The sequence below is a fragment of the Clinocottus analis genome, unplaced genomic scaffold, assembly GCF_023055335.1.
Source record: "Clinocottus analis isolate CAN_PGR_092001 unplaced genomic scaffold, fCliAna1.0.p SCAF_6, whole genome shotgun sequence".
Taxonomy (NCBI): domain Eukaryota; kingdom Metazoa; phylum Chordata; class Actinopteri; order Perciformes; family Cottidae; genus Clinocottus; species Clinocottus analis.
Window position 1 is genome coordinate 6,921,667 of NW_027176218.1, and position 15,354 is coordinate 6,937,020.

General features: G+C 44.0%; 1 protein-coding gene across 2 annotated transcripts in view; it reads right to left on the bottom strand.

The window, feature by feature from the left end:
• The window catches only part of LOC137803806 (reelin-like), an 86,873-nt gene that overhangs the window by 16,056 nt on the left and 55,463 nt on the right, over window positions 1-15,354 (bottom strand). For both annotated transcript variants that reach the window (XM_068602553.1, XM_068602552.1), the window contains exons 12-36: window positions 14,190-14,341; window positions 13,977-14,092; window positions 13,533-13,741; window positions 12,911-13,039; window positions 12,704-12,813; window positions 12,431-12,497; window positions 11,958-12,191; window positions 10,823-10,984; window positions 9,918-10,154; window positions 9,509-9,701; window positions 8,574-8,686; window positions 6,531-6,668; window positions 6,197-6,383; window positions 5,898-6,103; window positions 5,592-5,763; window positions 5,192-5,398; window positions 4,822-5,057; window positions 3,614-3,771; window positions 3,299-3,506; window positions 3,109-3,185; window positions 2,490-2,648; window positions 2,193-2,387; window positions 582-855; window positions 337-477; window positions 55-232 (exon numbers count right to left, since the gene is read on the bottom strand). In XM_068602553.1, the coding sequence (XP_068458654.1) occupies window positions 55-232; window positions 337-477; window positions 582-855; window positions 2,193-2,387; window positions 2,490-2,648; window positions 3,109-3,185; window positions 3,299-3,506; window positions 3,614-3,771; window positions 4,822-5,057; window positions 5,192-5,398; window positions 5,592-5,763; window positions 5,898-6,103; window positions 6,197-6,383; window positions 6,531-6,668; window positions 8,574-8,686; window positions 9,509-9,701; window positions 9,918-10,154; window positions 10,823-10,984; window positions 11,958-12,191; window positions 12,431-12,497; window positions 12,704-12,813; window positions 12,911-13,039; window positions 13,533-13,741; window positions 13,977-14,092; window positions 14,190-14,341 (4,258 nt within the window). The remainder of the gene's footprint in view (window positions 1-54; window positions 233-336; window positions 478-581; window positions 856-2,192; window positions 2,388-2,489; window positions 2,649-3,108; window positions 3,186-3,298; window positions 3,507-3,613; window positions 3,772-4,821; window positions 5,058-5,191; window positions 5,399-5,591; window positions 5,764-5,897; window positions 6,104-6,196; window positions 6,384-6,530; window positions 6,669-8,573; window positions 8,687-9,508; window positions 9,702-9,917; window positions 10,155-10,822; window positions 10,985-11,957; window positions 12,192-12,430; window positions 12,498-12,703; window positions 12,814-12,910; window positions 13,040-13,532; window positions 13,742-13,976; window positions 14,093-14,189; window positions 14,342-15,354) is intronic.

Below are 15,354 nucleotides of genomic sequence, written 5' to 3' on the forward strand. Positions count from 1 at the left end.
TAACTGCATTATGAATGCTTTGGCTGTTTTCTGCATGATGTTAAGGAGGCATACCCCTTTGAAGATAAGGGCAGTGCCAGATTTAAGAGGCTCTCCGCTCAGAGTTCCCCTCTCTGCTCCGTACACCTCAGGCCACGTCTCCTGTTGCAAGTTCTCATTAAAGTCCTCTCTCAGCACAGATGGCAGGTGGGCCAGAGGCACACAGTGGGTCCCTCCATAACCCTTGTCACACCTATAAGAACGTAAAGGTAGCGTTTCCATGAAGTCGGAAAATATGTGTAAAAATGACAAAACATTAGAATTCATCAGCTGAGCGGAGAAGTCTGTTTAACTTACACACAGCGTCCATTGTCACACAGACCGTGTCCGGAGCACATCCAGGGGCAGCCAGGGGCAAGTAACACGTTATCTAAAGCCCATCCTTCTGCCCCTGGGGTGAAGTGGGTTTGGATCCAGCGGAACCGAGTTCTGGGGGAACTAAGGGATACATACGACATTTTCTTTTTTTAAAGCTTCAGGAGTTCATGCACTCTTAGATAATATACCAATACTGACTAATATTAGGTATAAAACACACATACTTAGCAGCACTGGGAAGGTAGACGGTGATCCTCCGCCAGTGTTTGTACTGGGTTGAGGTATAGATGGAACTCTGAGTATAACCAGCGCAGCCGATGGCTGGGGGCACACACTCCGGGGTGATGAGAGACCAGTGATGACCGCAGTCTGTGGAGTACTCCAGTCGCACGCCATGGGAGAAAGAGGTGGACTTACTGCAGCCCATACTCAACTCAAATTGCAGGAATGACGAGCCCGACACCTCAAAGTCCCAGCTCTCTGCATACCTCGGCTTCTCTGCAGACACAGAGTAAAACAAAACGTATTTAGTCTGATTCTAGTTTTCACACTAGGGTACCATGATGAAACAATGTTTTGTTAAACTGCCCCTCAACAAAATGTGTGTGTGTGTGTGTGTGTGTCTGGTTAGTTATGTTGGATTCTGCCCAATTCTGAGGTCCCGGTGTCACTGGGAACTCGATGATGAGTTAAATTGTGTGTGTTAACACTAAATAGAAAACAATAACAAAAACCCACATGTTACTAATTTACACATCAATGCCACATGAAATGAAAAGTCTACACCCAAAACACAAAATCTAAATGCAAGTAGAGCTTTGACTATATTCGGTACAGGAGTTCATTGTCAAATGTGTGCAGGTTGTAGCGCATACAAGAACAGTGATAGAGACTGACGAACAGCAACAAAACACGGGAGCTTTATGTTCACAGACGTGCTGCCAAATTGATCAGGCTTTGCACGCGTAATGAATGGGCCCTGTTGTAATGTAATATTTGTGCAAAGTAAATCCATTCACAGCTTGGTGCAAGCATAAATAACAAGCCGAATGTTCATTCAGGTTTGCGCTCATTAATAATGCAGGACCCACAGCGCCACAGTAAATGGGTGATTCAATGTCAGCCTATTGTGTGGGTAACACTATGATTTCACTGTGCAGGCCTGTATGTGCATACTTCTGTTGAGTATGTAAATATATAGTATGTGGTGGTTTACTAGATGTGCATATATACTAGGGGTGTGGGAAAAAAACGATACAGCACAGTAACGCGATATTTTGCGTGGTGATATTGTATTGATACACGGAAGCCAAGTATCGATCTTTTATTTAATCAATTCTAAGCGTTTTTGGTCCTAGAATAGTAATATCTATTTATTTTTTTGTGAAGAAAGCTTTGCTTTGGGGGCAAATTTGCGGTTGAAAAAAAAGCAAATGAATTGCAATATATCGCAATAGTCAATATACCGCATTATCGTGATAATATCGTACCGGGACTTAAGTATCGTGACGATATCGTATCGTGGGACCTCTGGTGTTTCCCGTCCCTAATATATACAGCTGTGTATATGGTTCTGCTACATCCTGCTTCACATTCACTTCAACACATTCACACTGGGCTGCTTACTGCAAACACTGCAGCTTCACTGGAGCATTTGGGTGTGAAGTGCCTTAGTCAGGGGGCACTTGACAGTGATTGTTGAGGGAGTTACGCCTTCAATCTCCATGCACAGACTTTCTGAGCCAGTCGAGGAATTACAACTCCCAACCCTGCAGTCATAAGCCCTCCTCATGAATGTATGCGCTTATGAGCAGTAATGTTTTTGTGTAACTCACTATCAATGGCCTCGGAGTTGAAGGTAAGTGCTGTGTCCAGAGATAAACAGTCCACAGTCACTTCCCCGCCCTGGATGCGGTACCAGTTGTGCCTCAGAGGCGTCATGCCTTCGAACTTGTCATGGAAACCTGTTCTGGAGCTGTCGTTCATACCAATCAAGACATCATCCAAAGCCCACTGGGCAGAGTGTTTCCCTACAAGGATGGAGAGAGAGAAATAAACATCGATACCAAAGGTGAAGCTGTAATTTTTTGTGTGCTTTTCTGTCATATTGTGCCTCCTGATTATGCACATACCCTGCTGTGGCTGCCACCATCGAAATACTGTGTAAGGGGTTTTGGCAGCAGGTGGAAGCTCGATGGTTACGACCTGGGGCTCGAGGAAGGAACTAAAGTCCAGCTCCCTGATGAACTGCCACTGGATACCATTGTTGGTAGAGAACTGGATAATGACACCTATAATCACAGAATAAAGAGTAGAGTTATGAGCACTTTTAGGTGGGAAATACCTTTGCATAAGTACAAAATTAAGTAAAATTAGTAAAGCAAAATCTAACAAAAATGAAATGCAATAGTATCAAATAACAGACCAGTAGCACTGATTTTCTTTTTAGATAAGCTGTTTAGGAAGCTGGCAGTGTTTTATCTGACATTGCAGGAACGACCAGACTGAGCCGTCGGCACTGCTGCCGGCTAGAGATCCACAATCTGCTGACTGGTGAACAGACTAGAACAGACAACCAGACGTGAACCTACACAGCCATGGCTCAATCGCAAGGCAGATCAAAGACAAACAAATGAGACAAGCCAGTGGTGAACTGATCAGATCAGAGGTGTCGCTGCTCGTTGCACTGCACTGTTAAGGAACAGCCACATGAATGCAGCAGCGGGCCTCAACACAGAATGTTATAATTACCTTCGTTGCGGGACCGAGGCCTGGTGCAAGTGGGCCCCAAACTCTTGCTGCCGATTCGGATGTAGAATTGGATCAACCTGTGTGTAAACAGTGACTAAATGTCAGTTTTACATGAAAAGAAAACAGACAGCAATTTAACTGATCTCCAGTGCTTCCAAATGAGAGTTTTCTAGGTGTGAATTCCCCTCACCGTGTGTTCGTGGTGTCTAGAGGCACTGTGTGTGCTTCTCTCCTCCCGGGACTGCTAAAGTACAGAGCTTTGCCCTCACCGATGATGCCACATCCGCCACCAATTTGTCCCCCACTTAGGCTCTGCCAGAGAGGGCTCAGCTTCCCCTCAAAGCCTTCAGTCAGCTCTGGGGGACTGGCTACCGATGGGACACAGCTATCCTGCTCCACTATAGAATAAAATAGGGAATCAGAAGTGTAGTATGTAAAGATACATACATTATCTATTTCATTGCTTTCAATTTCAGCGTTTTCCCGTCTCTATCTGCAATTGTACCTGTGAATCCCATATCACAGAAGCAGACTCCAGAGATGCAATCTCCATGTCCCCCACAGTGGTTGGGACAAGGCTCAGAAATGTAGACCCCATCCAGGGCGAAAGGTGGGGCATCTCTGTACATGCTGCTCTCCTGGAACCAACGGAACCTGGTTTTACTGTGAAAATGAGAGGAAGGGGACAAGGGAAAGAGATAAATACAGACATTTCAATTTACCATTTAATAAATAGATATTCTGGGGGGGGGGAATTCACAAAGAATGGATTGAGTGTCCGCTGAGAGCACCACGAATTGCGTATCATTTGCAACTGCTGTCTGCCCCGTCTCAAGGTCAGATTCACCAAAGACATTGCACCACTGTAATGAAATTACAGCACAAACACGTCCATAAAGTTTTGCAGCTGAGTGCAATTTTCCCTTCTTTTGAGTCTGATTGCAATTATCTATGTGGCAAAGTATAAATGAGTTTGAGGCCAATGCTTCAGTTAAGAAGGGGGGGAGGGAGGGATAAGCCTGAGCCAGAGGTCTTGTCAGGAGGGGCTGCTTCCATCCAAACCTCCTGAAGGCTATTAAGAAAGAGGAAAGGGACTAAATGTAAGTTCAGGATTTGGGAATGGAGGGAAGAAATACTTTGTTTATTCAATTATATAGTAATTTTATTTTTCAGCCTCTTTTGAATTTTTTTTGTCTCATGTGTTTAAAAACATCATATGTAAGGGAGCTTTAATCATGAATTTTTCATAGCACAAATATCTTTGCACCGCGACCCTAACTAGGATAAGTGGTTTGGATAATGGATAGATGGAATATCTTTGCTTCCTGTCACTGCTTCTCAAAATAAAGGAGTACGCTAATAATTTCACTGTAATTGTGTGTGGCTAGTAGCGCAACACTTCAGAACTGGACGTTTTTTGCAATGAGGCTCACTTGAATACAAATGTATGCATATTACCTTATTTAAATATGTACCAATAACACATAGCGGGCAAGCACCAAGATGCTATTTGCTTGGCGGGGCAGTTTGGGGTAAATTTCCCCCCTTTGCGGCTGCGTTTATAAGATTATTTAGTTTTGTTTGTGCAGGTTCAGCAGCTGCAAAACCCGCACAATCCTTTTGTGAATTTGCCCCTCTGTGTCCAAAGTAAATTAATAAAATTCCTATTACATCGTTGGAAATCCAATTGCATGTATGGTACCATATAGCTACCTGGCGGCAACATTGCGTGGTATGACCACAGTGACCCTGGTCCACTGTTCATAGTCTCCAGTGTTGTAAACAGTTGGCTCTCTAAGCTCACGACCACTGCCTTCACAGACACCTGCCCCTGGGGTTCCTGGGTAACAGCCCTCTCGGATCAGCGCCCAGGTGCGACCGGCATCGTGAGAGTACTGCAGCATGACCGGAGCAGACGCGCTGAACTCTGACTCACAGCCTATGTTCAACTGGTGGGGGAAACCGTGGACAAAAAAATGAAAAAAAACAACATCTTAATTTTGATGAATTGGTATAGTCTGCATATTTTCCAAAATTGGCCCTTAAATTGGCCCTTGAGTTTTTACACTTTCCATGTGAGTACCTTAAACTGAAGAGTGTAGCCCGGGCGCAGGGCCAGGTCCCTGGTGACGGCTACCCTGTCCCCATCAGAGCGCCCAAACACCATGGCAGATGGCGTTGAGGCACAAAAGCTGTTGTTGCTTTCCTTCTCCATGCCTTCGTTACCCAGCATCAGCCACACACTCATCTGGTTCAGAGGGTAGTCGAATGCTGGCTTCTCGTAAAAGTTCTGTGGAGACAAAAGACAGGTACCAGTGTCTGCAGCAGAGCATATTACTTCATAAGATAAATAGACACATTTTCAGATAGATTCAAAGTTATGTCTAAGTTTGGCTGACACTTTACTAAACAAGAAAATATGATATTTCAAGATGAGAACAATTGACGAATGAAAGGAAAGACTGCTGAAATTGATTCCTGACCTGTGGTAGAGTTGGATTGGCCATGGGGATGATGTGTTTCTCTCTCTCTGACAAAATGATGACATCATCAATGGCCCACTGGTCGTATCCATCCCCAGAGTGAAGAGGCTGCCACCAACGAAACCTTGTGGAGGGTGTCTTCGAGGCCAAAGGAAGCTCATAGTGGACAAAGCTGAGAAGGGAAGACGAGACAGATTATTGATGTTTCTCTTCCAAAATAGAATCATCTTTTTTCTGTATTGACAACAATAAACAGTAAAAGTAGAGATGAGGAATATCATTTTTTTTCTCCTGCAGGTTTCTCACCGAGGCTTGGTGAAGTCAGTGAAGTACATCTCAGCGATGAGGCCCCAGTTGATGCCTCCATCGTTGCTGTACTGCAACAGCACTCCTTCCTCCCTGCTGTCTGCCTGGTTACACTCGGCCCAGTCTCCGCCTACCCGCAGGTAAAACTGCACAAACTCTGCCCATTCAGTGTCCAGATCCCAGCTCAACAGCTGCCTCAGTCCAGCCTGACAACAAACACACATATCCAGGCATATTAAAAAAAAAAGGAATGATCACCTATAAGCAAAAATTATTCATGAATGCTATAGTTGTTTTACCTTGCTGAAGTACAGGGACGATCCAGATGAGACCACCCCACAGCCCACGTCAGGGGTGACCACCTCTCCACCAATCACCTCCTGCCACGTAGCCAGCATTGCATCCTGGGACTCAAAGTCAGAGAGTACACTGGAGGAGAGGGGGGAGGTGGGCTGGCAGTCTGTTCCAGAGAAACCATCGTCACACCTACAAGAGAAGAACGTCTTATCTTTGCTCTGGGTTCACCTCTGCTTTAATTAGAATCCCACAAGCATCAATCAGAAGATATAATTGGGCCTTTTTGTTGAATGATTAGAAAAAGCAATAAAGAACATCTTTGAGGAGAAAGCTGACCTGCAGTGTCCGTGGTCGCACCAGCCATGTCCGTGGCACATGTTAGGACACTGTTGACCGATGTAGATGTCATCCAGGGCCCACTCGTCCTGCTCTCCATAGTAGTTTTGGATCCAGCGGAACCGTGTGGCACTGGACCTAAACATAGAAAGTACACAATCACAAAAACATTTTACCTTGATTTATACTATAGCGAAATAACATTTTATGACATACTGAAACTGATAATAACAAACATAATGTTAAAAATGCACAACAGTGGTTACTCAAATGTCAACCACATCATCCTGTTAGACTCACTAATCTACTTCTATAGGAATAGAGATTGGTGGATTAAGTGTTCTGGCTGGTAAAGATTAACCTTATCACATGTGTGAATGTCTATTTGTGTGTGTGTGTGTGTGTGTGTGTGTGTGTGTGTGTGTGTGTGTGTGTGTGTGTGTTTGTGTGTGTGGTGGTGGTGGTGGGGGCTTCTGCCATAGGGAATTATCATCATCATCTCTAAAGGTAGGCTGTGGATGTGAATGCGTGTGCAGTGTGGATACATGCTCGTGCATGTCGAGCTATGACAAATGGTCTACAGAGCGTAGATAGTCAGGTATATTGGGTTTTTTATGGTAGGCAGGTGTCTTGGCTCGCTGCTTCGATGACCCATATCAACTCAGACCACCACCTGATCATACAGAACTGGCCACCAGCTATTTTATTATCATTTACTGCCATGACCCTGTGACCTTTTATCACACCCTGCAGGAGATTAGACCGCCAATTTATTTAGGGGCTGGGTGGCGGAATGAAATGGAGGTGGAGGTCACAGTGCTCCATGTGGAAGGTTTATGTGATTGTGTGAGTTGATATATGTTTGATACATGTGTGAGCTTGGGCTGTAACAGTCCATGTATTCCTCAGGAACTGTTGCGTACAGGATGACCAGTTCAGCCCGGGACTTATTTCAGTTCTGGTTGCACTTTAGACTGAAACATTAGAATGTTATTATCTTTATACAACTATAAGTTGTGTCCTAAATCACTCACTCATTCACGACCCCCTACTCTCTATCTATGGAGTTCTATGTAGATGACAATATAGAGGACTGTGAAGTGAGCTCATCAGCAATATGACACTCACTGCTGTCACATCATGAAAATGTGCCAGATCAACGTCGGCTGGTTTAATACCCATAATAAATACAGACATACATGCATTAAATAAATATATATTGTAAGCTATTTTCATCACATTAAAGATATTATTTCCACGCCACAACTCTTGGATTTGTCTCAATCACACGGCTCTCTCTCTCTCTCTCCTCTCGTCCATCTGCCATGTTTCCTTCAGTGCAATGCATGATGGTAGATAGAGCTCGATTAGTGACAATCAGTTGTACTCCACTTTTCACAATGCTCTGTGGGATTCTTTGAGTCCACTATAAAGGGTATAGTATGTCTCACTTTACATTTGACATCGCTCCAACATGGCAACATTACTAAGTGAGGAGTGAGTAGTTCGTACTGGCAAATGCAGTTCACACGCAGTTTTGAGATGTTAACAATAATACATAATATTTATTCATTTGTTTATTATTGTCATAGTATTGAGGTTTTTCAAGATGAATATAAGGAAATGTTAATGATTTTTTTGCTAGGTTTTGTTAGTGTGCAATTGAACGTTTTGTATTAAAGAACAGGTCGTTTCATGGTTACAGTGCCTTGGTGAAAATGATTATAAGCAAAACATGGTTCACGTTCTTTTTTAAAACATCAGAATATGATGTAAAATAATATGTCCCCGGCTGTGTATTGATGTGTGTGAGGGGTGTGTGTCTGTCTATGCATGCAGACATTAACACTAATGGATGCAGACGCTTCCTGGTGTCCTCTTTTTCAGCTTTGTGTTATACATCCGACTCAATCTCAGGTGTGTTATGCTTGTTAACTACAAAAGATATGAAAGATAAAAGATCAGATCAGAGGATTTGATATCCCAGAGGGCACTTTCGTAATCATGTCTTCTATGTCTAGCGTACAGATGGGCGTATCTTACCATGTCTTCTGAGGCAGAGACAAAGTGATGCGTCTCCAGTCTTTGAACTCTGATGGGTGGTAGACACTGGGAGCTGTAAACTCAGAGCAGCTTGGCATTCCAGGCAGACAGGCCTGGGTGAAAGAAATAACAGCGTTCATTAAAATACACGTTTTATCATATACTCAGTTGGAGGGGGAAGGCATTGCTTCATGTTGATTACTCAGAATTCCTAAAACAAACTTTTTCCATTTGTCATTGTGGACTTTGTTTTATTGCAAACATTGTCAGAAACAGTGTGATCCACTGCAGACACACCCTGAGGCTGCATGAGCCCCTCAGTGTGTGCACATGAAAGGCTAAGGCTGGATTACAGTATTTCTGACCTTGAACACTGGAACAAAAGCAAGGATTAGAAGTACATGACATTCAGTGAGTTACACTCCACACTTGCCAGATGACTACATTTTCATGCACATGGGAGAATTAGAGAAAATTCAGTGATGGAGGACTCATTACGCCCTATTCAATTCCAAAGGCAATAAAAATCTTGGCAGATACTTTGGTGGCTTATGAATATTTATGAGCCAGTTGTGATCGCAGAAAATCTTTGTTGAATCATGGGAAGATAATCTGCTTGCTGATTCAAGTATTGCCATGTATTTGCTAATAGTAGGATGATAAAAAGTAATTGCAATAATTTCTCATCTGAAACAAAGTGCCACATTTAAAGACTCTCATTATTTACATATTATTACGGAGGTGGTAATGGATAAATCAATATTCATGATCATGAATAAATCATACATTCCCATGTCATTTCTCGAGGACGACTTCTACAAGTTTTAGTCATAAACAACGATCGTCGGTGTGAACCTGGCTGTAAAAGCGAAAAGGATCGGTGTCAACAATCACTGAACATGGGGGACAATGTTGGCTGTGTTTACGCTCCTTACCTCTTTGACCAGGTGCCAGGTGAGGCCATGATTGGTGGAGAACTCCAGGCGGACCTGAGTGTCAATGTGTGGCGAGGGCTCCCGACCACAGCCCATGACCAGTGAGAACTGAACACTGTAGGAGGCCCCGATCTGCATTGACTGAGTTTCCACGTAACGAATACTGAAGCCAGGGCTGGGCTCACCAGAGAAACTGGAGTGGAACATATGACATTATTGTTGCATCTGATGATTTTTGGTTTGTAGGACGTAAGACAAGCCAGGTAAAAATACAAACTGTTGCAAATCAAAGTTGTAAATAGACGAATGTTGAACTATTCAATCATGTTCAGACTAAACAGAAGCTTTGAAATGCCACTGATGAATAACGGCAAACACAGTGCTTTGTATCAGATCATTGATCTCCTACCTGAGGGTCCAGTCATGCTGGCAGTAGGGCTGGACATGGCCCAGATAGAAACCAAGACTCTGGGTGACGTCCAGCACGTTGCTGAAGTCCAGACTTATGGTGTTGAACAGCACAGAGGTCATGCTGATTTCATCCAGGGCCCACACATCGTGACCACGTCCTGAATGGTACGGCTGCCACCAGCGGAACTGCACGCCGAACTTACGAGCGCCGGCCGGTAGTTCAACTGACACAATCCTGATGGGGAGAAAGAGATTATGAAACAGATGTTTATCGACAATGACAATGGATGTTAGCTTGAAGTAAGTAGTGCATAGTCACATTCACTCGCATGTGAGGATAGTGCATTTGGGGTTAATACCCAAAATGGCAAACATTTTAGCTTAAATTAATCACACAAGCTGACTGAACTGGGAATCAGACTCTGACTTGGATCTAAAGCCTGTATAATTGCAGTCTGCTTGGACAATCCGAAACAGATTTTGACACAACGCAGATGGTCAATACGATCAAGATTTATGAATAAAGCATCTGCGTCACTTGTTAGATAGATTCTTAATGCCCAATCTGTTCGACACCAAAAACTTGTTTCTCTTTGTCAAGCCTTATTCCTGCATCTTGGTGTTTTGTAACAACCTGCAATTGCACCTGCAGGTCAGATAGTTGTGTAAAACTTGCCTCTGACTTATTGTCAGTTGACCTTTCCAGCGGCGATACACGGCCTGCGCATCTGGAACCCAGCCCACTTTGTCTTCATTACACACATAAGTTGCTCTAAATGACTCAATGGGTCCCAGTGGCTTACACCTCCAGCACACCATTAGCAGCGCAATTGTGTGTGTTAATGGAGTCATAGTATCTCCGTGGAATCATAAGTGTACACACACACTCTTAGCATAGGTTACCTTGGCTCATGGAAGCCTTGGTAAGCGTAGTGCTGCAGCAGCGTCCAGGTGATGCCGTTGTCTGAGGAGTAATGAAGTAGGACTCCCTCTCCTGGCTGGTCCGGAGCAGGACATGAACTCAGGGTGCTGCGGCTGCCCAGGCGAAGCGTAAACTGTAGATACCTGCAGAGAGCAGAAGCAGTTAGGACAGACGTAGTGTGAAAGAAAAAGAGAAGAGGGCAGGTTGATGAATGAGAAGAAGGAAAAGTAAGGTGAGTGCTCGTGAAGGCAAAAAGACAGCCATGCAGAGTAGAGAAGTAGGAGAGAGGTGGCGGGATGATGGATGGGATGATTAAATAAATGAGGGCAAAATTAGATGAGAGGAGGTGAAAAGAAATAATGAGCAAGACAGACAGAGAGAAAATGAGAGTTCACTTCCATGTGTCCGTGTTTGCGGTACACAGTTCCACCGTAGCACACGTTTTCATCCTTGTTTGTGTTCTGCTTTGTTTTGACATATTATCATATATACTAATGTAATATTTATTGTAATTCCTATCATTTTTCTTGGGCTGCCAGTCACGCTCCAGCTCTTTCTGTCCTTGGCTGAGCAGTGCTTCAATAGCGATGCTGTTTCCTCTTTCAGGCAGCTGTTCACTCAATCAGCCAGGAAACTGGCATTAAATATGGCCATCAGGTGGCACACTGAGAGTTTCAACAGGCATAATCAATCTAACACAGATGCCATATCTAACTTCACCGTTCCCTCTCTATCTTTCTCCCTCACATTTTCATCCCCTCCTTTCATCACTCCTCTCATCTGCAGTCCCCTCCATGATCACAATCCATCTCCCAGCACAGGAACCCAGAGTATGAGGGAAAGAGGGATTGACGAAGAAGGAGTGTGGGGAGCTGACTGCCTGGAACATTTGCAGTATTAATCAGAAGTAAAGGCGGATGATGAAGACAAGCCAGAGTTTTACAAAGAAATCTGTGGCAAAATCAGCAGATTCAAAATCGGTTTGTGTGCATGCTGAACATGAGCAAGTTTTTACACGAGCGTTTTACATGTGAGTTTCCTCATGTCTATGTTTGTGTCTGTATGCTTTTGTTGTTTTTTATTCATGATCTTGTTTTGTATCAGCTCTTTCATTACCTGGCCTGGGAACTGTCTAGTGGAGAGGTAACCAAGTGTCTCCGGCTGTCTCTGTTAAAGACCAAGGCCTTGCCGCTGGCCAGCACCCCGCAACCAAAGCTGACCTCAGCGCCACGAAGCGAGGAGAAGCTGTGGTAGGAGGAGAGGCGTGTGCTGGAGAAACCCTCCGACAGGAAAGCCGGGAAGGTCTGGGAGGCAAGCTCACAGGCTGGACCACTGAAGCCTGGGTCACATCTGGGAGGTGGAGAGAGAGTGAGGAAGAGAGGAGAGGAAGACATTAGAAAAGTGAAGGATATAAATGAGAAAAAAAAGACAGTGATAATGAAAATCCATTAATAAATCATAACCATAATACAATTTGATTAACTTTGAATGGTGATTGGTGCTGTAAGGCATTAGGTGGATAATGAGCAGACTCGTTTTTGAAGGAGAGACTTTGGATTTATTTGGTTTAATAAAAAGCAGATCCTTACTTGCAGCCTGTGCGAGAACAATGTCCTCTCCCAGAGCAGAAACGAAGGCAGGCTGGACCAAGATACACTGAAGCAAAACACAGGCATGGAAATTACATAATCAGATCATTAAATATTTGGATTTGAATGCAAAACTAAACATTTTTAAATACTGAGATAAGCTGTAATAAAAAAAATGTCTGTGACCCTAAACAAATTATTATGAAGGAGAATTTGGACGTCATTTTTGGTGTGAAAACAAAAAACCATGTGACCTGTATGTAAAGTACTAACCATTGTCTATCGCCCACATGTTGCCCAATCCCGTGCCAGCCTGTTTCCAGCGAAAACGTGTTGTGTCAGTCAGAGCAGCGTTGGGCAGAGGGATGGTGATTCTGGTCCACCTGGAGAGACAAACTACATTATGCATGTATCCAAAGTGACTGACTGATACATACGTATAAGTCACACAAACATTTGCTAATCCAGACTAATCCATACCCGCTGTAGTTGTCAGAGGAGTAGATGGTGCTGTGAGGTAGATGGGGTCCAGCACAGAGCTCTGGTAGACACTCGGTGTGGAGCAGTGACCAGGAGCGACCGTGGTTAGTGGAAAACTCCAGACTCACGCTAATGGAAAACAACAGAAGAATGTCTTATCTCAACATTTTAATTGTCTAACTAAAATAAAGTAAAATGACCCGAGTGCTCTAATTTAGATTAGACAAGAAAAAGTAAAGGATGTCTTCTGAGACTCTACTGTAAAGTCCCTTTACCACTTCCACTATTTTATTAAAAAGCACTGCCCAATTTAATACATTTGAAACTCTGGGATTTAAATACTCAGAAGAAATGTAACACGATCTTAACAAACTCACATTTCTTATTTTTAGATACTAATTGAGTTCAGATTTCTCCAGATGCAGCTGTTTAGAAACATTTAAGCGTCGTGCCCTTACGTTCCCTTTGCACCATCAACCCTACTGAAACCAAAATGAGTGAATCAAACTTGGCGCGTGGAGGTCTCCTTTGCTGGAGCCCAATTTTGTGATTTCAACCTGAAAAGTGGCAATATTTTCCAGATAAAAGCAGAACCTAACCTAGTTTTAAAAATGTGTCACACCTGTTGGCGGGCTGGTAGGAGCCACAGCCGAGGTTGATGGAGAACTGGGCAACATGTGTGTGAGTGCCAGGCAGGACAGGCAGCAGCTGCATGAAGTCCACAGCCCACACATGGCGATTGGCACCCCCATGTGACCGCTGCTCGAGGCAGAACTGGGTGACTGGTGTTTGTAGCTCAGTGGGCAGCGCCACCGATACCACCGCAGGAGTCTGAGATAAGGAAAAGAGAGAATGAAAGAATGAACAGATCCGACCAGGGGGGAGATACTAAATAGAAAATAGTGAAAAGTCTGTATTTTTACAATCACAATACCCTAAAGCTCAATAAGATCGTTTTAAATTAGTTGATTTGATCAGTCCAGAACCCCTAGATATGAGTATATTATTGTCAAAGAAGTACAAGTAAACATTTGTGTGTACGTGTGAACATGTGTGTGTGTCTCACCCTGTAAGAAGAGTAAGGGAGGGTGTCGAGGGCCACGCGTTCCCTCCTGCCTTCAGACCTCCCGAACAGGATCACGTCGTTCTCGTGAGACTCTCCGGGATCACAGTCGCCACCACCTAAACAAAGACACGCCTCACCATGTGCATGCAGTGTCACATGCTCGTGTGATGATTTCCCTTTGTTTAAGAGAAATGAATGTGGGGGTTTCCATACCCATGATAAAGTGGAAGCGAAGGTTTCCATAAGACGTGGTGTCGAGGTACGGGGTGCACACTCTCCTCCGGCCCTCTTTCTCAAACACGAGAGCTGAGCCCGACTCGATCTCTCCACACTGGATCCCATAGGTAGCGCCCTCGATGTCCCAACTGGGTGGAAAACACACAGGCAGGGAGGACGGGTTTAGTGAGGAAAAAAGACGCTTCTCAACACAATATGTATGGCAAACAACAAAATGTTAAAGCCGTTTAACAATCATGCTACAACTCTTAAAACGTTAACTATGTGTTTGTAAATACAGTCAGAGGGTTTATGGCCTGAATATAGTTTAAAAGGACAACGACTAACTATTGAGAGTACGGTAAGTCTAGTTATAGAAGGAAAAGAAGCCTGAACATAACAACATAACGTGAATTTACAGTCAAGTTAATAGAAAAGTAAACAGGGGAGCTTCATTTATTTCTAAATCTTAAGTACTTAACCTTTGCCAAATATTAACCCCCAAATGAGACTTTATTGACCTAATGGCACATGCAAATCATAGGATGCAAACACCTGCGTTTAGAGATTGCCTCTTTAACACGGCATCTCCCCCTGGAGTATTACGGAAGTCAGTAAACAGTTGCCGTAATTTGCAACCTGCCCGTAAACAAACACACAATGCCAGTAATACAGTATAAATCACCTGGAACAGGACTCACACGAACAAAAACACACACCCACACACACACACACACATATTTCTGCACAGTGGAGGATCCTCATTAGCAGTGACAGAAGTTAACTCAGTGTGTCAGCCCTCTCCTGTGTTCCTCTACCTCCACTGCCTCTTTCTCTTTCGCTCCCCTTCGCTTTCCTGGAGTCTGTCACAGCCAGTATTGGGTAAATGACACTTAGTAGAAAGTCGCCTTAACACGAGCAATCTCTCCCTGTCTACCTCACACATGTGTGTCAGCCCATGACGCCGGATAGGCGAGAGATAGCATGCAGTGTAGCGTGTTGGCGTGCTGCAGAGAAGTGTGAGGGGGTGGGTCGGCCGGAGAAACACCCTCCTGTTGTAGATGCCGCTCATTAATGAAAAGGCGAACTGACAGACCTGGTGCATGAGGTCTGTTAATTACTCTCTGGCAGTAACACTATCTATCACCTCTCTGCTTTTATC